The following is a 25,936-nucleotide window of genomic DNA, read 5'->3' on the forward strand; positions in this document are numbered from 1 at the left end:
AATGTCAAACAATTCTGTTCCCTCCACTGTTCCTAGGATATGGAAAGTTCTCAATGGTTTCTAAGTGTGCTGACAGAAAACATCTATCTTCATAAATAAATCCTTGATGACCATTTCAGGAAAGTTTAATGAAGCTTGAAGTCCATTTATTCTATCATGGCTATCCTATAGTTAGAGCTTGGCTTACATTGGATTCATTGTCACTGTAATATAAATGAAAGTTTTAGAACAATGTAAGTACAGTGAAATCACGTGATTTAAAGTGTAATGGCTTGAAAAAGGTAATCAAACAATAGGTTAAAATTATCTGATATATTTTTATTAAAGAACAACAGGGCATCTAGTTGTCTGGGTAATTGACGGAGAAATTAGGCTAAATGACTGTTATTAGTTCTGGCCAGACATTGAGGGCATTCGATTAAATCACCATTTACCTACCCTCTTCAAAAGGAAGTAAATAATTCTCTCTTCAGCAAAGCATTCCTTACTTATTTGACCAAACGATTACCATCATAGTATCTTTGGAAATAAACAAAATGTTAGAATTTCTTTCATGTAATTTACACGTGTAAACCTTGATCTTGCCAGCTAGGGAAAGGATAAGCTAAACAAAGGGAAGTGGTGAAAACAAAATAGTAATATTATGATGGGTCAGAGAGCAACACTTAGCAAGTTGTGCCAAATTAGTCGACCAAGCACTCTACTGGGAATTGCAAAGTAGGAAGTCCTATTTTTGACTCTGCTGACCTCAGTGAATATTTCCTTGTTTTAAAAATGGGCATAATTCTCTGCTACCCAAAAGGTCTGTTACGAAAATTAATGAGTCTATAAACTGTTTTGACGTCTCTAGAAGCCCTTTCTAAAAACACACTATAATCTCGTATTCATACAGTTCCTGTTCCTGCTCTTTGAAGATATGCCAGTCTTTATTAGTTACACCTTCTACCACTGTAAGTTCACTGTGAGGCCTCATAAAATTGACTAATGAAACAATCACTATTTCATTAGTTCATAGTGGGAGACTTTGCCTTCAGAAATGGCTAGCACTGCCCACATGGGCAACGTTACGGTATTACATACCGAGAAGCAGGAAAAGCAGTATTAATACGTTCCTTTTTGGGGGGAGGCGGCAAACGGCAAGGCGGACCAGGCGAGAGCTCGCTGCAGGGCCCGCGGGGAGAGCCCGGGGCACTCCGCAACTGCTCCCCTTGGCGCCCCGCGTCGGCTCCCGGAGCCCAGCCGCGCTGCACGTCCGGGTCCGGAGGGTCCCCGAGCGCCAGTGGCCGGGCTCGCGGGCCCCAGCGGGGCTCGATTACTCTCGCCTGGACGCAGAGCTGCGCCTTGGCTCCGAGGAGCCCTACCGTGGGGAGGTGGGGCGACGACAACAAAAAGAAGTCAAGTGGGAGGAGATTCGCCGGCTCGGGGGGCGGCGGTAGCGGCCGGCTGGAGGGAGGAGGCGGCGCCTGGGAAGGGCCCCGCAGCGCCGGGAGCCCCGCGCCCCTGCCGGCGAGCGGCTGGCGGGCCCGGGAGAGGCGCCTCCCCGCGCGCAGCCCAGACCTCCGCGGCCCGCGCGCCCCCGCCCCTCTCGCCGCTCGCTCCTCCGTCCCGCCCTCTCGCCTAGCGCCGCCCGCGCGCAGCGTCTCGCGCCGGCCCGGCCCGCCCGCCGGGAAACAGCCGCGAGAGCAGCGGCCGCCAGCGCGCCTTCCCCTCCCGCGCTCTCGCGTCGCCCCCGCCCTGGGCGCCTCGTCCCCGGGCCGCGCGCCCGCTCTCCGGTCAACGTTCTCTCGGGGCCTCCCCGGGCCCGCCGCCCACTCCCGCGTCGCCAAGCTCCCCAACCGCCGCGCTCTCCCCGGGCGCGCGGCCCGTCGCCTGCTTCCGGGGCGGGCGGACTGGGCGCCTGGTGCCGGCGGCCGCAGCGACAGCGCCCCCGGGAAGCAGAGGAGGAAGAAGAGGTGGAGGTGGCCGCAGGCTGAGTCGCGGCCGGGATGTCCGGGCAGCCGCCGCCGCCGCAGCAGCAACAACAACAGCAGCAGCTGCCGCCGCCACCGCCGGCGGCCGTGGCCCCAGTCTCTGGAGTCGTCCTGCCCGCGCCCCCGGCCGTCAGCGCCGGCTCTTCTCCTGCCGGGTCGCCCGGAGGCGGCGCGGGCGGCGGCGGCGGCTTGGGGGCCGCGGCGGCCGCCCTGCTCCTCCACCCCCCGCCGCCGCCGCCGCCTCCGGCCACCGCAGCCCCGCCGCCGCCCCCGCCGCCTCCGCCGCCCCCTGCCTCGGCGGCCGCCCCCGTCAGCGCGCCCCCCGCGCCCCCGGGCCTCGCCGTGGGCCCCTGCCCGGCGGGAGGCGCCCCGGCCCCAGCCCTGGCGGCCGGCAGCAGCGCCGCGGCCCCCTTCCCGCACGGGGACTCGGCCCTGAACGAGCAGGAGAAGGAGCTGCAGCGGCGGCTGAAGCGCCTCTACCCGGCCGTGGACGAGCAAGAGACGCCGCTGCCTCGGTCCTGGAGCCCGAAGGACAAGTTCAGCTACATCGGCCTCTCTCAGAACAACCTGCGGGTGCACTACAAAGGTACTGGGCGTGTGTCCTGCGGTGGGAGTGGGGCGCTGACCCGACGTGTCCGGCCGCCGCCTGCGACGCTCTCGACCCGCCCCCGCCCCCCGCCCCCCGCCCCCCGCCCCCGCAGGCTTGTGCCCTCTGAGGTGACTCGCCGCCGGTTCCGCTGCTCCGAGGGTGGGCATTGGGGTCACGGTGCAAGGTCCGAGGGTGAGGGGCGAGCTCTTGGAAAAGGAAGGTGAGTATAATGCTCCTGGCAGAAAGGAGCTGGTAATCCCAGGCCGGGCGTAGGACACCTTGAGGGAATCCGGGATGACAGGACAGAACTCGCTTTCTGATTTCCCTTTAAGATAAATCCTGGGGCTTGGGTAGAGGAATCCATGGACTCGGAGTTGGGTTACATTGTTCTCCAGGTGGTGGGTCAGGCGTTCTCTTTTTACATCGGGGGAAGAGAGGTACGATTCTGAGGTATGATTTCTAATTAAGGGAGAGCAGGGATACATAGGGGGAGGAGTAATCAAAATTAGGCCAGAGATTGTCTAGGGGGACAAAAGGACAAGGGGCCCAAGTTTGCCCTCCGTGTGTCTTACTAACAGCAACTGGGAGGGCAAGAGGGGAAACCTCAGGAGTACGTTTTCTTAGGGAAGCAGAAACCCACCACTCCGGACTGGAAATGCCTCGTACAGGTATTTACGTGTTGGGTATTGTATGAAGTCTTACTGAAAACGAGGATTTTTTAACAATGCTATTTAGTACTTTAAAGAAAATTGGCTTATATTTTACACCTGCAGTTAAAAACAACCACCTTAGGCTTGTGCCTGCCCCCTCCTTCCTCACCTACCGCTTCTAGGTTAAAACAAAGCTTGAAGCAAACCCGTTGTACATAAAATTATGAATTGCTATGGAGATTTGTGAAATGTAGTCCATATTAATAGCATGCCTCAAGTTTACTTGTGTGGAAGAAAAACAATCGAACATATCGGTCTGTCTGGAAGCACATCCAGCCTTTTAGGCCCCAAACCTAAAGCAGGAGCCTCACTTTGGCTACAAAGGGGTCTTCTCAGATCCTAGTGACTTGTATGAAGAGGGTATAAACAATGTTGTGGCTAAATCCTTAAAGTATACAGGACTGAAATTTGAGAAGAACCTTGATAAGTGAATTACTGTTTAATTGGAAAAGAGAATGGCAACAGAAATCTACGAAATGATTTGGCTGCAAAGAATCACACACAAAAATAGGCCTTGTTGAACATTCCTTCTTTTTATCCTTGCCATAGATGCAGAGAAGTACTTTTAATTTTAAATGTTATGTTCCTTAATCTGAATGGTGGAAAATTTCAAAATAGAGGATTTTTGTTTTTTCTTAGGGCACTTTGTTAATTCCCTTGTGCAGTGTTATTTAATTTTGTTTTTTAATCTGTGTGAACAGTGTTATGAAGTGTTTACTTCTGATCAGGCTACCAGAAAGCTTTTGTTAGATGTGACAGAACTTTATCATTTTAAATTTATGGTTGATGGTAAATAATTAGTTTGTAAAATCAGAGACAGTATATATGGAAGATTACTGAACAAAGAATCCCAGGTTTCCTGAGTCCTATAGTGATTTGTGATTGTAGTTAGGAGACCGGGCCTCAGTTTATTCCTCCAAGTGTGGGAGTTGAGCTGGATGGTTGGTAAGGAAATTTCCAGCTCTGAATTTCCATGATATCTAAGATTTGTGATTACAGTTTATTTAGCACTGTGATGTGCCTTGATTAGTTTTACTTTTACATAAAATTGATGATTTGGGTCAGGGAAGAGTACATGTTTATGTGAAATTGGTTGGAGTTTGGAATATTTATGACACTGCTGTCTCAATTATTTTTCCTGTTGGCCTCTTTATTACTTTCTGTTGTGTAATACTAAGATTCTTTCTGGAAATGTCACTCTTTTATAAACATAAACCATTATTTCTGGAAGAACAGATTTTGTTGTCATTCTTTTTCTTTTCTCTCCGTCTCTCCTATCTCCCCTTTGTCTCTCCCTTACCCCTTGTCCCAGTCTCTTTTTTTAGCCCTTTGACTGCCTCCTGTTCTTGTCTTGTTATTATAGAGTGTGTGTGAGTTTTCTGTTGCCATTACTGTTGTTTCTCTGTGTGTCTTCTGAGAGGACCACACCAAATGTCCTGGGCAACTCTGTCCCAAGTAGCAAAGGGAAAATGTCATAGATAGTGGATAATAAAACTTTGAAATCACAAAATAAGAAGAGTGAATTTTTATTTAATCTATCATTGTTTTGCATCGATTTTACTTAAGCATTTTGAGACTTTTAGCATTAAAACTACTATTCATATATTGCATAGTACAGAATGTCAAAAGATTGCTCATAATTATTTTCCAGAATGGTGAGGATTTTTTCTTTAAAAAATAGAGGTAGCTAGCTTGGTTTCTTTTGCTCTGAACATGTTCTATTTTTAAGATGTTATTGTTCTAAATTGAAATTACTGTTTTGGAAGCAGTATTGTTCCTTAATTCATTTGAAGGGATTAATGTTAAACAATACCAGACATGCAGGAAAAGATGATTGGATTGCAGAGGAATAACAGGATGTGTATACAATATGTTAAAAATTATTGGAAAGGCCTTTGCTTAGCAGTCACACACCAACTATTGGAAAACCCAGGGATGGCCCTTCCTATTAAAATTCTTGTCACTATTGAATAAATACAAATGTGACAAGTTTAGACTTAGTTATAATAACTTTATTCTACTTTAAAGCATTGTAATGAGTATGACAGTGGATTTAGTCTAAATGTTTCAATTACAGATTGCAGTTTTATATTTTTCAAGTTATTTCTGCTATTTAGATACTTTACAGAGTGTTTTGATACATACACAGAAGTAGATCTGGACAAGATATTGGAATTCTCATTTTAGATTTGAGAAAGTAGGAGCACCTGGAGGTTAGATTTTCCCAGTCGCAAGTAAGCCAGGCTTGGAAACTAATTTTCACTGACTCCAAATTTAGTGCTCTTTCCAGTATACATATTATTGCCTCTTTCAGTTTGTATGAGGCTTAATTATCTCAAATAGATAAAATCCTGTGATCACATTTAGAACTTTTTGAAGAATAGTTGAGATTAAAAGTACTTCCTCTGGGGGAAAAAGGTAACTGGAACACACTAATGCTTCGGAAAAGTCCAGACACCTTGATTTTACTGATTTAGGACAGCTTAGGAGAAATGGAAGATAAGTGAAAGTTGGAATGATACGAAGCAATGAAATAATGAATTGCATCTTTTATTGAAGCAATATTAACAGAATCTAACCAAATGGGTTGAACTTTTGGTATGTCTAATTCCCTCCCCCTCTGCATCCCCAGTCATTAGTCTTTTAACACTTCTTTTTTTTTTTTTTTTTTTTTTAAAGAGCCAGGGTTTCACTCTGTCACCCATGCTGGAGTGCAGTGGCACAGTGATAGTTTACTTGAACTCCTGGACTCAGCCGTCCAAGTAGCTGGGAGTACAGGTGTGCACCACCATGCCTGGCTGATTTAAAAAAAAAAATTTTTTTTTTATAGAGACAGGATCTTGTTATGTTGCCCAGGCTGGTCTCAAACTGCTGATCTCAAGTGATCCTCCCTCCTGGGCCTCCCAAAATGCTGGGATTACAGGTGTGAACCACTGCACCTGGCCTTTTTACCACTTCTTAAATATAATTGCTTATCTAATTTCTTGTACTTCTAAGATTGAACAAATATTTCAACAGATGCTTGCCTACATAAATGTCTGTTAAGAATTATGGGGGTGATATAAAAATGTTTCTTAAAATCAAGGAATTTAAAAACCAAGCTGAGCTTTTCCCAGGGATCTCTTTGCCAAGATTTTGGGTAATTAGCTTTAAAAATGCCAGTTGGTAACTGCAAGAATCAAGTGAATCTAATAATCATACTCAAAAGTAGACAATAATGGTAATTATACATTCTGCTAGACAATTTGTATGTCTTACTGTTTCTTCATTTATTTAACAAGCTTTTAGTGAATGTTACTTTGTGTCAGGTTCTGGACACTTAGGTGAATAAGATGCTGTCTTTGAATTCAAAGAGCTCAAAGAATATAAACTAGAATAGTAAGGGGAGTGTTATAAAGAGTACTGTGGAAGATAGGAGGAGCATCTAACCCAGGCTGACATTGGAAAGGATGGAGGAAATGAGTCAGGGGTATCTTTTTCGAGGAGTTGAGGCCAGTGGTCAGTCTTAAAAGAGGAGTAGAATATAGGGGAAGAAGAGGGACTGGGCATGACAAGTGGAGGAAAACCAAAAGCATAGAGGAGAGAATTACTGTTTATGTTTGGTTTTATAAGCAATTTTAGGTTGTTGGAATTTAGAGTAGATGACAAAGAGCAACTGGGAAAAGATCAGTGAGGGGCTGTATGGAATATTTTATTGAGTTTATTTATTTATGTATGTATGCATGAATAAATGAATGAATGAATGAGACAGAGTCTTACTCTGTGGCCCTGGGTGGAGTGCAGTGGTCTCATCATAGCTCACTACAACCTCAAACTCCTGGGCTCAAGCTATCCTCCTGCCTCAGCCTCCCGAGTAGCTGGGACTGCAGGCATGTGCCACCACACCTGGCTAATTTTTCTATTTTTTTTTTTTTTTTTTTTTTTATAAAGATGGGGTCTCTTTCTTGCTCAGGCAGGTCTCAAACTCCTGAGCTCAAGCAGTCCTCCTGCCTTGGCCTCCCGGAGTACTAGGATTACAGGTGTGAGCCACTGTACCCGGCCTTTATTGAGTTTAGATCTTTTCTGTAGGAGTTGGAGAATCATCAGAGGATATTAAATAGGAAATGACTGGCTCATATATTGTTTTTTGTCAGGTTACACAACCAATTTTAAGATAAATTCAAGAGATACCAGACTGGAAATAGCAAACTCATTTAGAAGACTGTTGCAGTAGACTATGTTAGAAATAAGGACCTCAACTTGGTCAGTGATAGGGGCAGAGAAGAGCAGACATTTGTGAGATATTTAGAGGTAATTTAGAGGAAATGAGGAATGATAGAGAAATCAAAGATGACTTGTGGGTTTCTAACTCTGTTAGGATGATGTTTGGGTTTTTAGCAGTTAGGTTCTTAAAGTGAACCATGAAGCAAATAATGATTATGAAAAAGTCAGTGTTATATTTGGAGATAAGTAAAAATGGAAATCTTAACCCTGTGATTTGACTTCATGGAAACCAGAGGAAGCTAAAGAAACAATCCTTACAGAAAGAACAGGAACAGGTCTTCTGAAGTTAAGGGGGCCCTAAGTGATCTTAACAGCTAGAATTCATGACTTTTTACTCTGTTCTAATGTGAAAGTGACTCAGCTACAGTCGCTAGTTTCTAGTTGTTTTCTTATTTCTTTTTCCCTACTGACTGGCTTATCCTTTCCTTCCTATTTCAAATTCCTGAGAGACTTATCAGATTGGCCTAGCTAATTGGCCTTATTCGTTGGGCAGAGCTTTTCATCATATGCTATGGTGTGAATCGATGGCCTTCAGATCAGGTGTTAACTTGTGTTGAATCAGCTGTAGGGGTGGGGGGGGGGTTAATTATAAAATACAAAATATCCTCCTGGCACAAAGACAATCTGGGTCCCACTTCTTTAAGTAGGGACAGTGTGTGAGGCAATTTCTCCTTGGAAGGGTTGATAGGTACCAGAACCAGAATTGGCCTGAAGCTTGGGAGAGAGGTCTAGGTCATGACTGAGTTAGGAATCACCTGTAGGTTGTAGTTGAAACTTAGCATGAGAGAGAGAGAAGTACAGTGAGAAAAGCAGTGGGCCAAGGATAGAACCCTGAGCAACACTGACATTGAAAGACTGGATGGAGTCCAAGAAGAAACAGTTGACAGGTCCCTGGACAGTGAGGAAAGTGTGATGTCACAGAAGCTAAGCAGGAGAATTTCAGAAATGAGGAAGTGATCTTTAGTGTCCAGTGCAACAGATAGGTTTAGTGGGATAAGAACAGACAGTTTTCCACTGGGTTTGGAAATTAGATCATTGTGACCTTTGGGAGAGCAGTTTGAATTGAGTTATGGGAGCAAAAACCAGATTTTAGTGGGTTGAAAGAATAAACAAAAGGGACCAAGTATAGAGGATAGTCAATATAGATTACTCTTGAGAAATAGAGATGAAGGAAGAGATTAGGCAATACCTAGAAGAGGATGGAGGTTAGGGCAGGATTTATTTATTTATTTTTTCCAGAAAGTTTTTAGTATCTGATAGTGGAGGTATAGTAGACTTATGTTTTATCTGTGATTTAGCTTCTAATGTCAGCATGTAAGATGAAAATCCCATATAATCAAAATTGTCCTTAAAAGTCTCTTTGGAAAGTACTGTTAGAGACCACTGTATCATTTAAAAGTCAGTCTTTATTTTTTTTTGGGAGACAGAGTCTTCCTCTGTTTTCCAGGCTAGATAGAATGCGTTGGCGTCAGCCTAGCTCACAGCAACCTCAAATTCCTGGGCTCAAGCAATCCTCCTGCTTCAGCCTCCTGAGTAGCTGGGACTATAGGTGTGTGTGCCACCATGCCCTGTTAATTTTTTCTATTTTTAGTTGCCCAACTAATTTCTTTCTCTTTTTAGTAGAGACAGGGTCTTGCTCTTGCTGAGGGTGGTCTTGAACTCCTGACCTCAAGCGATCCTCCCACCTCTGCCTCCCAGAGTGCTAGGATTATAGGTGTGAGCCACTGTGCTGAGCCTAGAACTCAATCTTATTTTAATTTGGTTGTAGGTAAAACCAAAGGGACATAGTTAAATGAGAATATGATACTAGTCCAAGGTATGGTGTTCCAATAAATGTATATAAAATTTAACATTTTAACAAATAAAATTGATTAGCTATACTTGGTTTTTATTACTTTAAAGTTAAAAAAAGTTCATCATACCATCAGCTCTAGTACATTACTGACAATGATACTCAGCATAGAGGCATAGAATTTTGTGAAAGGTATATACATTTTTGGGACACCGTTTCCTTATAGATTGAGGAGAAGGAGAGCCTGGAGAGGAAGAGCATGAAAATACGAGCTTGAGAGGCTGACAGTGTTAGGGATTAGAGGAAGGAAAGTGGTTCTAGAGCACAGGGTGGTTGGTCTTGAAGAGGAGAGGAGAGTACCTACTTGCTGGCAATCCCAGCACTTTGGGAGGTGGAGGTGGGAGGATTGCTTGAGGCCAGGAGTTCAAGACCAGCCTGGGCAACATATCTTGATGCTCCACAAAAAATTTTAAAAAATTATCTACAAAAAATTAAAAAAATTAGCTGGGTGTGGTGGAATGTTCCTGTAGTCTCAGCTACTTGGGAGGCTGAGGCAGGAGGCTCACTTGAGCCCAGGAGTTTGAGGTTGTATTGAGCTGTGATGATGTCACTGCACTCTAGCCTGGGTGACAGAGTGAAATCCTGTCTCCAAAAGGAAAAAAATTCGTGGAAGAAGTAAAAAGTGACATGTGCATAGACCATATGATATGTGATAGGAGAGTGGAGAGTTGAATATGACCATATGTAATGGCCTCCCGTTTTCTTGATGAAAGAGGTGAGGTAGTTTGCTCACTGAATTTGAGTAGAGGACTTAAAGCTTAAAGTAAATGATGAAAATGTGGACTAGCTATGGAGGAATGGGGAACAAGCTGACTAAAGATTTCTGAAATTGGTAGCACTGAGAGAACCCGGTTGACATTAGTTCATAGCAGTGGCTATTTGCAATATTGTTGGACTCTTTATTCAGCAGTGGTCAACTGTCCAGTGTAGGATTAGGGAAGGTAGATTATAATTTAGAGGAAAAGCTGTGGTTTTGCTGGTTGGGTGTGAAGGAAGGATAGGCATATGAGGGAAATCAAAGGTATTTAAGAGCTTCTATGTGCTTACCATGTAGCCTATCCTGGAAGAGGAAAGAGGAAGGAAAAACACAAAGAGTGCAGGGAATTGGAGTTCTCATGATTAAAAAGGAAGTATAGAACTGAAGTCTTCACAAAGAAGAGAGAATAGGAGGGTGTGTGCTAGAGGAAGACACAGGCATATCCACTATAATGATGTGAATGCATTGCATTGCTGGAAAAAGTCTTGTGTTCTCCACAGAATTGTGTGCCAAAAGTAATAGGACTTATGGGAAATATAGGGCTGGAGCAACCACTTAAAACCTTTAGAACTTCGTAACCAAAGGTTTTAAGTTTTTTGCAGTACAGAAATTACAGTCTTAATAAAATACAAGCCCAGTTAAATTTCCACTGGCATTTGTGCCTGATGTCACAGTCTGCTGATCCCTCGCAGCATTAGACCCTGGGTCTTGGGCTTCCTTCTTCAAAAAAGAATGATTGAAGTTAGAGCCGAAGTTAGTGGGAGTAAAGAGGTCCAGGAATTTAAATGCAGGAACGACCAAAATTATTAATAAGTAAGTGTTAAATGTGTCAATGTTGTGATACATGTTGAGTACATATAACAAGGTTAGACCAAGTCAGAGAGGTTAGAGGAAGGATATTTGAGGAAGTAAAAATTTGAGCTAAGATCTAAAGGATGAGTGGGACCTAACCAGGCTAAGAAGGAAGAGTGAAGGGAATAGCATGTGCACAGACTCTGGCCTGATGAGTATGAAGAACTAAAATAGGGCTAATGTGGCTGGAGCAGAAAAGAGGTGGAAAGTGCAGATATCAGTGAAGTCAGACAAGGTGTTCAGAAAGTGCCTCCTTCCTAGGCTGAAGGAGGAGCTTTGGAAAGAATTTTATTGTATTGAGCGGTAGTGATGCGAGAAAGGCTGATTTAAATTTCCAGAAAGACACTGACTGGCTGCGTGTTGGATAGTGGATGGAAATGGGGATGGGGTGGAAGAATTTATTCAAACTCTTTCCATTTCACCAAATGGAATCAACAGATTGTTTGAATAAAAAGAGCTAGCCTTGCTAGCCTTAGAGTTTTGAAGCAATACCTATATCTTCTTCTAGAGCCATACAGAAAACACTTAACATTTGAGGACTTTGTGGTTTTAAAAGTTTAAACTTTGGTAATGTGAGGTTGTTTTTTCGGTTACTACAGAATTTAAGGTAGTAATAAACTTTCAGCTGATGAGCATTGTTAGAGAAATAAGGCTCCTAGCTTCTGATATTACAGGTCGAGCATCCCACATCTAAAAATCCAAAATCCAAAACTTTTTAAGCTACAACATGATGCTCAAAGGAAATGCTTATTGTAACATTTGGTTGTGGAATGTTCAACTGGGTAAATACATGCAAATTTTCTGAAATCTGAAAAAAAAATTGAAATCCAAAACATTTCTGATCCCAAGCATTTTGGATAAGGAATATTCAACCTGTACTAGTCTTGTCTAAGAAATAGTATGAATTCTTTTAATCTTACTTCTAAACTTTTGCTTCTATCTTTTAAATTTAATTTAAACATGAAACAAATTCTTTTAGTTTTAACATTTACAGAATTTTTCTACAATGTGTTAGTAAATCATAATAAATATAATGGGTTCTTGATTTATGATTATGTAGTACTTTTTTGTTATTTTTGCATAATGGAAAGATGTATGGGATTTTAATTCATGTATGGATTTAATGTATGATTCTACCAATTTGGGGCATGCTATATAATCTCTGTAAAAACATCATTTTTAAAAATGAGAAAAATCCATGCAAAAGCACCTAACACTTTGAGAGATTGTTTACTCTAAAATACTAGTTTTCTTTCTCTTTTCCCATAGAAGTAGCAAAAATAGGAGATGGGGATAAATGTGAAGTGATCCTAGAATGCTCATTTTAACTAAGTCCTTCTTGTGGGTTCAGAGCTCACACTGGATGAGGCTTCTTAAATTTAAATCCCAGCACAAATCCTGGTTTGGAATTCTTAGTCATTGGGTGAGTTTCTTTATCTTCACTTAGTTTCCTCCAACTGTGAAATGATAATAAATAGTACCTACCTTCTGGGGTTGTTTTGAATATTAAATGAGTTATAAATAAAATGCCCTCAGAACAGTGCCTTTTCACATAATATTAAATATGTTAACTATTTATTATTAAGTATACCTTGAAATTACCTTATCCCTAAAAGTTTGGGTCACTCCCCTTCAAAAAAAAAACAAAAAAACAAAACAACAAAAACCAGTAATAAAATCCAGTAGATTTAGGACTCCAGTTAGATTCTGTTTAGTCAGAGTTTTGTTTAGATTTGTTTGTTTAACTATCTAATTTTTAAATACACATTTAGTTTCCATGACCTTCTCCCAGGTAACCTAGTTATTTGAACATATTTTGATTAAAAAAGATGTTTTACTGAAACCATAATTTATTAAATGTTTGTTAAAAAGTGATTATAGTGTAGATTTGGGCTGTTATTGTTTTCCTGCTGGTTAGCTCAGTGTAAAGCTATTACCTATGTGTGTTAAAGTAGTTTTGGGGCATTGTACATTGCTGCTTCCATTTCTTTTTCTTAACTAAGGTTATTGACTCATGGTCACAAGGCTAAGAACTTCTGCCCATAATCCAAGTTTTCCTGGTAATGGGAAGAAGTGGCTTAGTTCATTTCATTTTTGTTGTTGCTTTGTTTTTGCGGGTGTGTGTGTGTGTGTGTGTGTGTGTGTGAACATTTATTAATTTGCATTACAAATGTAAATTTAACTGTTTAATAATAAGGTATGCGCTGGCAATTTGGTAGAGTACATGGTAAAGGAATGTATCTCATTTGTGATGATTTATTGTGTATCTTAAGAAAAAAATTTTGACTTAAAAGAAAGTATTTAGTTTTAAAACAATCATGGCAAATTTGAGAAGAATTCTGCTACCCATGAAGGTAATCTTAGAGTATGACTGAAAGATTAATGACAGGTTCGTATTGAGTGAAGCATACTGAACTAGAATACCTGAATAATAATTTAGAGTATTGTTTCTCATACAGTCCTTTTGGGGATTATGGAGACTTATCTCACTCATACTCTTTGTGTACTTTCTGACATGCTACTTTAACTTCTGTCTTTATTCTTTCGTGGTTTTATGGACATAATTTATTTTGCTCATTCAATTTTGTTCACATGCTAGCTTTCAAGGTAATTTGTGTCTTGGGTGAGGGGTAGGGAAAGGGTGAGTAAAGGAAACTCTCTGGGATTAGAATTGAGGAATAGCTAGTTTAAAAACTTTAAAAGTCATTTTCTAACAGATTTCTTAAAATGTTAGCAGTGATATGGTGTTATTTCTTGTCTTAAAGAAAAATAAACAAAATGCAACTAGAGATTAGATATATTTCTCAGTAAGTTGTTATTGACCAAAGAAATTTTATGACTCAGACTTTGTGTATAATTAATAAGGTATGTTAAAGAATAAAATTATAAATTCTTAAAACAAGAAAGCTGTTTTGCCAAATCAATATAATTGTGTAAAATTTCACTTAAAAATACACTCTATCACAGGGTACTTCTGGTTTCTAAAGCAGGCCATTTGGCAAAAGAGTGTATAGAAATTTTGTAAAGGCCGGGCGCGGTAGCTCATGCCTGTAATCCTAGCACTCTGGGAGGCCGAGGCGAGCGGATCGCTGGAGCTCAGGAGTTCGAGACCAGCCTGAGCAAGAGCGAGACCCCATCTCTACTAAAAATAGAAAGAAATTAGCTGGGCAACTAAAAATATATAGAGAAAAAATTAGCCGGGCGTGGTGGCGCATGCCTGTAGTCCCAGCTACCTGGGAGGCTGAGGCAGAAGGATTGCTTGAGCCCAGGAGTTTGACGTTGCTGTTAGCTAGGCTGACGCCACAGCACTCACTCTAGCCCGGGCAACAGAGCGAGACTCTGTCACAAAAAAAAAAAAAAAAAGAAAGAAATTTTGTAAAGTATATGCATATTTAGATCTGATGAGATTATTTTCTCATTATGTTTTTCAAATATATCCCTTTTTTCTTAAATATATAGTCTACTCCAAAATACTTTAATTTGTATAAAGGGCTGCTAGGTTCAATATATGTGTTTAGATTCTGAAATCCTAATAAAACTACTAAGTGTGAAGAGTTCTGTGACTAACTTTGACTATTTTGCATATTAGATTAATTGAGATGATAAATGTTTCATTAAGTCCTTAATTATTTGAACTAATGGGAGCAGAAATTATATATCATTCCAAAACCTATTTGTTCCTGAATTAAGATTTTCATTTTCATACTTCAGTGAATGTCATTTGATTTTTTTTTTTTTTTTCTTTCCTGTTTCATATGCAGGTCATGGCAAAACCCCAAAAGATGCAGCGTCAGTTCGTGCCACGCATCCAATACCAGCAGCCTGTGGGATTTATTATTTTGAAGTAAAAATTGTCAGTAAAGGAAGGGATGGGTAAGTGTAAATTTTGGCGGGAAAAATCATTTGCTATTCTTGGATAATTATTTTTGTTTTGATTTATAATATTTATGATGTAATTGGAAAGCTGGAATCTTGGAAATTTTGGTGTTTAGAAAAGTAGAATCTCAGTATTCCAGTATAGCAGGTTGGATCTGGTTACGCTTAAATACTAGTTGAAGTTAAAGCTTGAGTTGGTGATATTAACCAAGTTTTTCTGGTAGATTTGTTATTAAAATGAGAATTGGAATTGAGCCAGGGAGAGACAATGACTCATTTTCCGTGACTTTTTTTACATTGCCTTTTTCTGAATTCTGCTGAGAAGTTAAATCCTCTCAAAGCTAGTAATCAAAGCCAGTAGGTGATTCATAGATATTTCGCAGGGGTTGGGGATTAGAATTTTAGGTTTTGATTGGGAAATGTATATTTTTATGTTCTTGATTGGAGGAGCTTCCTGGGGATTAGGATGTGATTTAGAAGCTTCCAAATGAGAACTCCCTGATGGAGCCTGGAACCAACTTTTATATATTGCTTTTCAACTTGGGATCTGTATGTGGTGTGTGTATGTGTACATCAGAATCAGTTATGGGACTATTACAAATATAGTAGTTTGAGCCTCACCCCAAAAGTTCATAAAGTAGAGCTTTGGGCAAGATAGGCAATTTTGAGAAAGCTCCAGTCACACTGAATTTTGGTGCATATCCCTATTTAAGAACTAATTATCTAGAATCATTTGGATCTCTATCCTATGGTATTTCCTGATAACTTTATTGCAGTATCAGAAGATCCCGTAAAGCTACCGTGGGGTCATTTGTTCAGCTACCAGAATGAAACTATTGGGCTATGTGGGTAAGCTGACCTGTATTTGAAGTCAATCATTTAACCCCTCTTAGCAGTCCTCTTATGTTTAATTGACAAAATAAGTGTATTCAGTAGATTATTCCTTTTACTTTATTTGCTCATTGTCAGCAGTATGAAAAAGCAGAAAGTGAACACTTGGAATTAAATGACAGCTTTTATTTAACTGCCTTTTGGTATTTGGAAAAGTGGGATCTGAATGCCTCCGTTTTCCTGGGGTGATTAGGCCAAAAGATATTAATAAAGTCAGATAACAAGGATAAAGTGGTTGAGAGAGGCCCCATGTTGAAATAGGCACAGGGTTGTAACCATTTCTAATTTCATAGCTGCATAATCAGTAAGCCAGTTCTTTTATACTTCAAATTGTGTCATCAACTCCATAATGCTGGTGTTGCTCAGGATGATTCCCAGGATTTTTTTTACCTTTCACTCTGCTTATTCTATCGTTGCATGTTCTTGACCTTGTATTTTCATGGCTGCGAATATCTTGAAGAGTCTCAAATCTAATGCTACGTCTCAGGCTCTGGACCCTCGAGCTCCAGACCAATATATCTAACCAGATGTTTGCATTTGAATGTCCCTCAGGCATTTAGCTTATTTAAAATCTTTTTCTCAAAACCATTTGGTTGGTGGTTTCACTATTTCTAGAAACTATTTCCTACCTTTAACTTTCTCTGTCAGTTTCTACTACCTCTCCCTTAGTCAGGTCTTGGTAATTTATCTCCTGAATTACTAAGGTGATTCGTTGACTGGTCTCCCAGTTGCTCCCTGTTTTGCTTATTCTAGTCTATAACTGTTGTCGGTGTTCTTTCTAATACAGAACTGAATTGTGTCTGTCCCTTCCGTGAGAGCATTTGGAATGTCTGTTGCTTTGAAGATAAAATCTAGAACTTCTTTGTAGGTTCCTTTATGATGTGGCTAGCTCCGATAATTTTTCTATGTTATCTCTTTGGGGCTAAGATCCTTCATCTTTTTTCTTTTTTTTAATTAAGTATATTTTACATATAGTAGAATTTATCCTTTTTAGCGTACAGTTCTGTCAAATGTGTATAGTCATGTAATCACCATCACAGTCAATATGGCGGCCCTCATTATCCATGGGAGATAGCGTTCTGAGACCCCCAGTGGATGCCTAAAACTGCAGGTAGTACCGAACACTATGTATGCTGTGTTGTTTCAGTCTGATAATCAAAGAGGGATACTAAGTGACTAATGGGCATGTGGTATATGTAGCATAGATATGTTGGACAAAGGGATGATTCATGTCCTGGGAGGGTATAGGGTGGGTTTGAACTGCATGGCATGAGATTTCATCATGCTTCTCAGAATGGCACGCAATTTAAAACTTAAGTTTATTTCTGGAATATTCTATATTTTCAGACCTTGATTGACCGTGGGTAACTGAAACCAGGGAAAGAGAAGCTGCAGATGAGGGGGAACTACTGTATATAGAACAGTTCATCATCTCTGAAAATTCCTCCGTATCCCTTTGTAGATATCCCTTCCCTATCTCCAGCCATTGGCAACCACTGATTTGTTTTCTGTCTTTACTTTTGCCGCTTCTAGAATGGTGTATAAATGGAATTGTGTAGTATGTAGCCTTATAAGTATGGCATCTTTCACTTAGCATAACTCATTTGAGATGCCTCCTTGTTGCACATATTGGTAGAACGGACCTTTTTATTGCTGATTGTGTAGGTGAGTGAACCAATTTGCTATCCACTCCCCAGTTGAAGGACATCTCGGCTGTTTCTGTAATAGTTTTTGGCGGTTGCAAATATGGTCACTATAAATATTTATGTGCAGGTTTTTGTGTAAACATAAAAGTTTTCATTTCACTTGGGTAAATCACAGTAAAGTAGGTTTTTAACTTTATAAGGAACTGCCAGTTGTTTTGCAAAGTGACTGTACTAGTGTGCATTTCTACCAGCAATGTGTGAGAGTTCCTCTTGTTCTTAGCACTTGGTATTGTCAGCTTTTTGGTTTTTTTTTTTTAATTTTTTAGCCATTATAGTAGGTGTCTAGTCATTTCTTGTTTTGGTTTTAATTTACATTTCCCTAATGACTAGTGATGTTGAAGAATCCCTAATTCTTATGTGTCCTTCGCTTAATCAGGTGCTATTTGCAGTTCTCTGACTACACATGCTGGCTCATATTTCTAGTTCTTGATGCACACCGTTTTCCCTCCTCCTTATATTCACCTTCTCTTACCCTTTTCCCATTTGCCTAGCTAACTTAGACTTCAAGTCCTAGTTCAGGGGTGCCTTTTTGTGAAATTTTCTCCTCCCCCAATTAGGAATGTATCTTTTCCATGCCTCCTTTACATTTTGGGCAAATTGTAATTATAATATTTCTTCTGTTTTGTCTTCTTACTGTTATATGACCCTGCAAATTCAAGGGTAAGGGATTATTTTATTTTACATTTCTATAACACTCGTACTTAATTTATAGCAAGCATTCAATGAATAAATGAATGGATGAGAAGCAGTACCCATCACTGTACATTCTTAGAGAAAATTATTGTATTTCTTTGGTCAGATTTCATTTTTCTCTTCGGTAAACTTGTTGAACAAAATTCTAGGCTCAACCCAATGTTTTTGTAAGGGAAGAACAATTCATTTATGAGAAAAAAAACAACTCATGTTGCTAATTTTGGCCAAGTAATATCTTTTTGGAGATATATAGAACTATATTAAACAATATAGAAATTTACTCCTAAAATCCCAACATCTTTTTAAAGAATGGACCAGAGAAAGAGCAGCTATTAGTCAACTTTCATTTGCAATGATGTATGCCTGTTTGAGAGTTTATTATGTGTAATTTAAAACTGAATTTTCTTTTATGCTTTTATTTTTTATTTTTTGAGACAGAGTCTTGCTCTGTCACCTGGGCTAGAGTGCCATGGCATCAGCCTAGCTCACAGCAACCTCCAACTCCTGGACTCAAGCAGTCCTCCTACCTCAACCTCCTAAGGAGCTGGTACTATAGGCATGCGCCACCACACCTGGCTAATTTTTCCATTTTTAGTAGAGACAGGGTCTTGCTCTTGCTCAGCCTGGTCTTGCTCAGGCTGGTCTCAATTCCTGAGCTCAAGTGATTCTCCCACCTTGGCCTCCCAGAATGATAGGATTACAGGCATGAGCCACCACACCCGGCCTGAGTTTTCTTTTAAACAGTGTTTATCCAAGATTAGGACAGGGGAATAAATACTGGGTCCAAGATCTCAGTTTTTTAGAGAAATTGTTAATGACAAGAAGTTTTATCATGGAATGGCAAGAGTTGAGTATGACTTGCCTCTGTCAGCAGAGTAAAGGAAAGCAGAAGAATTGGGGTTAATGTATTATGTCCTTGAAAAAACTTTTATCCTGTGATATGTATTGTTTCTAGGTCTGCTTTGGAAAATTAGGAATATGATTGTGATGATTGCTATTTGTATTTCTTTCTTTCTTTTTTTTTTTTTTTTTTTTGAGACAGAGTCTCTCTCTGTTGCCCAGGCTAGAGTGAGTGCCGTGGCGTCAGCCTAGCTCACAGCAACCTCAAACTCCTGAGCTCAAGCGATCCTCCTGTCTCAGCCTCCCGAGTAGCTGGGACTACAGGCATGCACCACCATGCCCAGCTAATTTTTTCTACATATATTTTTAGCTGTCCATATAATTTCTTTCTATTTTTAGTAGAGATGGGGTCTCGCTCTTGCTCAGGCTGGTCTCGAACTCCTGAGCTCAAACGATCCGCCCACCTCGGCCTCCCAGAGTGCTAGGATTACAGGCGTGAGCCACCGCGCCCGGCCTATTTGTATTTCCTTATTGCCTAGAAAATAAGGCTTGAAGGAAGTTGTTTTTATTGAGTGAAACAAAGAATATATTTCATTTTCTGCCTTGAGTTTTCATTTAAACTGAACATAATTTTTGTATATTTTCAGCTAAATAAGCTTAATTTATTATGGCAAAATAGTCTGAATATTGTGATTAATTTAAAAATAAATTTCTAATGCATTTCATAATAAAAAAGTAAGCCACCTTATCCACAAGAAAAATTTTTTTTTTTTTTTTTTTGAGACAGAGTCTCGCTTTGTTGTCCTGGCTAGAGTGAGTGCCATGGCGTCAGCCTAGCTCACAGCAACCTCAAATTCCTGGGCTCAAGTGATCCTCCTGCCTCAGCCTCCCAAGTAGCTGGGACTACAGGCATGCACCACCATGCCCAGCTAATTTTTTCTATCTATATTTTTAGTTGGCCAGATAATTTCTTTCTATTTTTAGTAGAGATGGGGTCTCGCTCTTGCTCTGGCTGGTCTCGAACTCCTGACCTCGAGCGATCCACCCGCCTTGGCCTCCTAGAGTGCTGGGATTACAGGCATGAGCCACCGCACCCAGCTCGCATGAAATTTTTTTAGGAGACATTTAAGGGAGTATATATTTAATTTGTGTTCTTGTTAGTGACCGTTGACTGTTAAGATGAATCTCTAGGAAGTCTATATCTTATGTACTTTCAGTTTAGGAATTTCACTCAAGTTTTAAATTATGCATATTAATAATAGAGGCAGTGGAGCTACAGTTAATTCTGAATGTGAGAGCTAATAAATTTTTTGTTTGAAAGTTTTTCGAATTATAATTTATTATGAATGTGGTATTTTTAGCTCTTAAAACAAAATATTGATAGCACTCTTTGACAGTGTTTCAGGAAGAACTGGCAGGTAATCCAATCTCTCTGTTCCTAAGTTCTTCTGCTGATAATAAAGTACACTCTTTCAGAATGTTCTCTCTATGCTTGCTGACTTTCTAGATTATTTCTTGGGAGGAGTGGAAAATAAAGGCCTTTGCTCCTATCTAGCTTTAAAAGACTTTGAAAACTAGAAGGCTCTTTTCTTCTAGTTCAATTTGCTGTAAGCACAGATGGAAAATATAAACAAAGAGTAAGTAATATCTTAATTTAACAAATATATGTTGAATATAATTTAAAAAATATGTTTAACAAATATATGTTGAACACCTATGATTTATCACATTGTCAGCAGCTGATTGAGTATAAGAAGGAAATTATTTTATTCATCTCTACTAGTTTCTAGTAGAGAAACGTTTAGTAGAAACTCAGTAAATACAGCGAATGAACTGAATGTGGACCCTGCCCTCAAGGAAGGTCAAATTTAGTACAGCCATGTGTCGCTTAATGATAGAGACACGTTCTGAGACACGTTCTGAGAAATGCGTTGTTAGGCGATTTCATTGTGTGAACGTCATAGAATGTACTTACACAAACCTAGATGGTATAGCCTACCACACACCTGGGGTATACCATTGTATATGTGGTCCTTTGTTGACCAAAATGTTGTTTATGCAGTACCCGACTGTACTTGGAAGGTATAGTGGGGCACTGCAGGGAGCAGACATGTACAAATGACTCCAAATGAGCACATACTAAGTACTTTAGGAATGAGACCAAATATGGGAAAACTGAGGAGAGAGTAAATACTTCTGGCTCAAAGAAACAAATTTATAAAGGAAGTAGTATTTGATAGACCTTAAAATGAATAAGAATTTGAGAGGCTTTGTTGGGGAAAAATATTCCAGGCTATGATAAATGGCTAGAGTAGTCTCGTGGGAAGAGTGGAACTGTATGGTCTTTGGCAGAGGTATTTGGTTCAGTATTGTTGGGGACTTGGGGAATTACAATGAACAGTTTACAGAAGTAAGAAGTAAGATATTAGAGACCCTTGATGATAGCTCAAAGGTGGAACACTCTGTAAGTAGTAGGGAGCCTCCAGTTTTTTTGAGTAGGGAAGTGGTATGATATCTGTTTTAGGAAGACAGTACTAAGACAGTACTGAGTGGGGAGGGAATGCAGTATGCAATGGCAGTGTGCAGACTTGCTAGAGAGAGTGGGGGACAGGTAGGAGTCAGGTTATGAGGCTATTGCCTAGGGATAGATTGTGATAGAGATTTTAAAAAAACAGAGGAGGTTTAATTTGTTGAGCTATTATGTGCTAGATACTATGCTAAGAACCTAGGATTGACAAAGATGGATATAGGGCTGTAGACGTGGCTAAGATAGGGACCCTATTCTCCAGAAGTTTGCAGATAAGAAGGGAAATGAACATGAGAGAAATAATTAAATCTAGTATGAGATACATAGTAGTAGACATATAAATTAGAGAAGTACAGTGCAGGAAGTAACTAACTCTGTTGGAAGATGGGGGTGGTGATCAGGGAAGGTTTATAAAAAGTTTACATATAATTACAGAAGAGTAATAAAGTTAAACATAAGTCTGTTGTTTTCCTGTCCTTCAGTCACCTGTTTACCCTTGTAGGCATGTTTCTTGGGTGTCCTTCCCACGATAGTGTATGAGCAGAGATTTTAAAGATTGCTGTTTTAGGAGCTGATTAATTTTCAACTTTTGTTGAGAAATATGGTGGGGATTTAAATGTTGGCTCTGCCACTTACTAGTTCTGTGATTTTGTACTTTTCAACAAAACTCTTTCAGTTTCATCTGTGAAAAGAAAATAATAGTGCCAACCTCATAAGACTAAATTAAATAATTCATTTAAAGCACTTATTAGAGTACCTGGTACGGAGCAAATTTATGATGACTTGATGCTGCTGCTAACAGAGATGCCTGCAAACACATGTATTCTTTCTGCTGCTGCTGCTGGAGGAAACCTAGCATAAAGTTTTGTGTAGGAATGTGTCTAGAGATGATCCTGAAGGGACTTCTAATGGGTGTTACCTTTCATCTTTCATGTGCCTTTAAGCAAGGGAATGATGATTGGATTTGCATTTTAGATAGATTATCTGAGGGAACTATAGAAAATAGATCTGAGACTGACATCAAGAAGACCAGTTGGGCCAGGTGCGGTGGCTCACGGCTGTAATCCTAGCACTCTGGGAGGCCGGGGTGGGAGGATCGCTCGAGGTCAGGAGTTCGAGACCAGCTCTGAGCAAGAGTGAGACCCCCGTCTCTACTAAAAAATAGAAAGAAATTAACTGGACAACTAAAAATATATAGAAAAAAAATTAGCTGGGCATGATGGTGCATGCCTGTAGTCCCAACTACTCGGGAGGCTGAGGCAGGAGGATTGCTTGAGCCCAGGAGTTTGAGGTTGCTGTGAGCTAGGCTGACGCCACAGCACTCTAGCCCGGGCAAGAGAGCGAGACTCTGTCTCAAAAAAAAAAAAAAAAAAAAAAGAGGAAGAACAGTTGGATTATTGCAATAGTAAATTGAGGATTTAGTCTGTGTAGTAGGGTTGGTGAGGGAAGTATTCAGATTTAACTGTTTAGGACCTTAAGCCCTGTAAAGCTTAATTAGGAAGTAGTAGCTCTGGGAGTTGCTGTTGAGAGAGAGTTAAGGATGACTCCCAGGTTTCTGGCTTAGATGATTGAATAGATGGTGATGTAACTAAACAAAACAGAAAATACTGGAGGGAAGTGGATCTTTAGAGTTGAAGATGATGGGAAAAGTGTTTGAATTGCTGTGGGACATCCAGGTGATTAATAGTAAAAGGCTTTGAGAGAGAAAGAAGAGCTGAAGGTGAATTTTGGAGTCATTAGAATGTAAATTGTTGAAGCCCTGGGAATTGATAAGATCACCCAAGCATGTAGTGTGAAAAAAATAAAGGATCTAGGGTAGACACCTGAAATATCATGTTTAAAGGATATATAGAAGGAGGGAATTCAGCTAAAGATTCTAAAAAGGAATGGTTGGAGAATTAGACGGCAGACCCTAGAGAGTATGATGTTTCCAGCAGCCAAGGAAGTCAGCTCAAAGGAGGACTGCTAAATGTTCATGGTTTGTCATTTAGGGTGGTGGTAGTTTTTGTGATAGCAGTTTCCTTAAAGTTGAGATGATAGCAGGTGCGGCATGTCAAAGAGTTAGAGGTAAGGAATGGAGATAATGTGCCAATGAACTAAGTAGCTGTATTGCTATTGTGAGAAACAATAATGAGTAATTCATGACCCATTTAGAAAAATAATACACTGCCAATTTGAAAATTTGAAAAGTACTGAAAAATGTGAGGAAGAAAACTGACCATAATTTTATATAATTAATTGCTATTGATAGTTCTATTTCTTCCAGTTTTTGTATATACACTTATATTTTAAGCAGTTATATGCTTACAGGTTTTTACATCCTGTGTTTATTATATTATACATTTATTTATATATACTAATTACTGTGTATTTCTTGCATAATTATAAGCATTTTCCTATGAGATTAAAAGCTCCAGATATCTTTTTGTTTTGTTTTTGGCTGTGGCATAGTCTACTGTTAAGTATATTAACGCTCATCCATAGCTGTTCTCCTATTTTTGGTTATTTAGATTGTTTCTAATGCTCTCACTATTATAAATAATCCTTTTGCATGAAATTTGTCTTTATTTCCCTAGGAAAGATTTTTTTTTTTTTTTTTTTTTTTAAATCCAGATACCAATAGAAGGGAAGGTTTCTTTTTTTTTTTGAGACAGAGTCTCGCTCTGTTGCCCAGGCTAGAGTGCCATGGCATCAGCCTAGCTCACAGCAACCTCAAACTCCTGGGCTTATGCAATCCTTCTGCCTCAGACTCCCAAGTAGCTGGGACTACAGGCATGTGCCACCATGCCCAGCTAATTTTTTTCTATATATGTTTTTAGCTGTCCAGATCATTTTCTTTCTATTTTTTTTTTTTTTTTTTTAGTAGAGACGGGGTCTCACTCTTGCTCAGGCTGGTCTCGAACTCCTGACCTCGAGTGATCCTCCCATGTCGGCCTCCCAGAGTGCTAGGATTACAGGCGTGAGCCACCGTGCCCAGCCGGAAGATTTCTTGAAGTGGAATTACTGGGGCAAAAGAAAGGGCATGCACATTTTTAAGGCTCATGATATACATGGCTAAATTACTCTCCAGAAAGACTATTCCAATTTATATTTGGGTGGGATAGACCTTGTTGTACATATAAACTGAGGAAAGGGAATCTCTGGTTAGCCCAAGGGAAGACTGAGGAGGTGAATGAGGTGAGTTCCTTTGCTAAGTGTGTGGGGTATGGGATTTAAGTGTAATATGAATTAGGAGGGTGGGATTTGATGTGAAATTTATTAGAACTTAAGTTATCATTACTTTTGGAAGCCTGTCTTGACAACCTTTCTTTCTCTAAACTTGGTTAGGCTCCTCTGTTACCTATTTTCATAGCATCTTGTACTTCCCCTTCATAGCATTGAATCATATTCACAATTATTTATTTAAGATCTGTTTTCCCTATTAAGAGTATCAGCTGTAGGAGAGCATATTTTTCTTTTTCACAGCTTTATTATGTTGTCCCACACATAGATAATAGTAAATGTTCATTTATCAGACAGGTAAAAATACTGAACTCTGAGATTTAAAATCATGAATTTATTGTGACAGCAGTTTACATACATAATGTCATTTTTCTCTACATACTCAGCTGGTTGGAGAGGAAAGTTGAATTGTATGATTGATGCATAATGGGAAATTATAGGTTAGGTAAGTTGGAAGAACAGTTGTAGTTGAGGTTACTGGTGAGGGAATATTTAAATGGACCATTTTAGTTCAGGCTGGATAAGGAAGAAATGAAATCATCAAGGAGCTGATAGGCAAAATGGAGAGATTTAAATATTTGTTTTTAGTGAGGTTTAAGAAGAGATGTAGAGGGATTTCTAGGTGGAGTGGCTGAAGATGCCAAGCGTAGGACATAGCAATGAAAGACAACAAGTGAAGAGAAGCAAAGCTTTATGAGAGGATTTTTTTTGGTCTACTTGCACTATTATATCCACAGTACATAGAACAATGCCACGCACAAAATAGGTGCTGAATAAATATAAAATATGTTAACTGAGTGGATGTGGTTAAGTGCGAGTCTTGGATTTTGGATATGTCCTTACCTACATTTTTTCTTTTTTTTTTTTTACACCTGTGCTGTAAGATCCTTACCTACATTTTGAAACAACCAACGATAGTTGGAGCTGCATTTTTGATGTCGAGGAAAATGAGTTATTTAACAAGGTATAGTGAATGTGGGAAAAGTGACCTAGAGTAGCGGTCCCCAGCCTTTTTGGCAGCAGGGAGCAGTTTCATGGAAGACAATTTTTCCACAGATTGGGATGTGGGAAGATTTGGGGATGATTCAATCCCATTACATTTATCATGCAGTCAAACCTCTCTGCTAATGATGATCTGTATTTGCAGCCGCTCCCCAGCACTAGCTCACTGCCTTGCTCACCCACTGC

At 40.1% G+C, this 25,936-nt stretch overlaps 1 protein-coding gene across 1 annotated transcript in view; it reads left to right on the forward strand.

The window, feature by feature from the left end:
- The first annotated feature begins 1,611 nt into the window (after positions 1–1,611).
- RANBP9 (RAN binding protein 9) overlaps positions 1,612–25,936 on the forward strand; it is a 97,190-nt gene continuing 72,865 nt past the window's right edge. The window contains exons 1-2 of the mRNA XM_069492893.1: positions 1,612–2,556; positions 14,755–14,866. Of these exons, the coding sequence (XP_069348994.1) occupies positions 1,986–2,556; positions 14,755–14,866 (683 nt within the window). The 5' untranslated portion in view covers positions 1,612–1,985. The remainder of the gene's footprint in view (positions 2,557–14,754; positions 14,867–25,936) is intronic.

The sequence above is a fragment of the Eulemur rufifrons genome, chromosome 18 (assembly GCF_041146395.1).
Source record: "Eulemur rufifrons isolate Redbay chromosome 18, OSU_ERuf_1, whole genome shotgun sequence".
In the NCBI taxonomy this organism is placed as follows: Eukaryota; Metazoa; Chordata; class Mammalia; order Primates; family Lemuridae; genus Eulemur; species Eulemur rufifrons.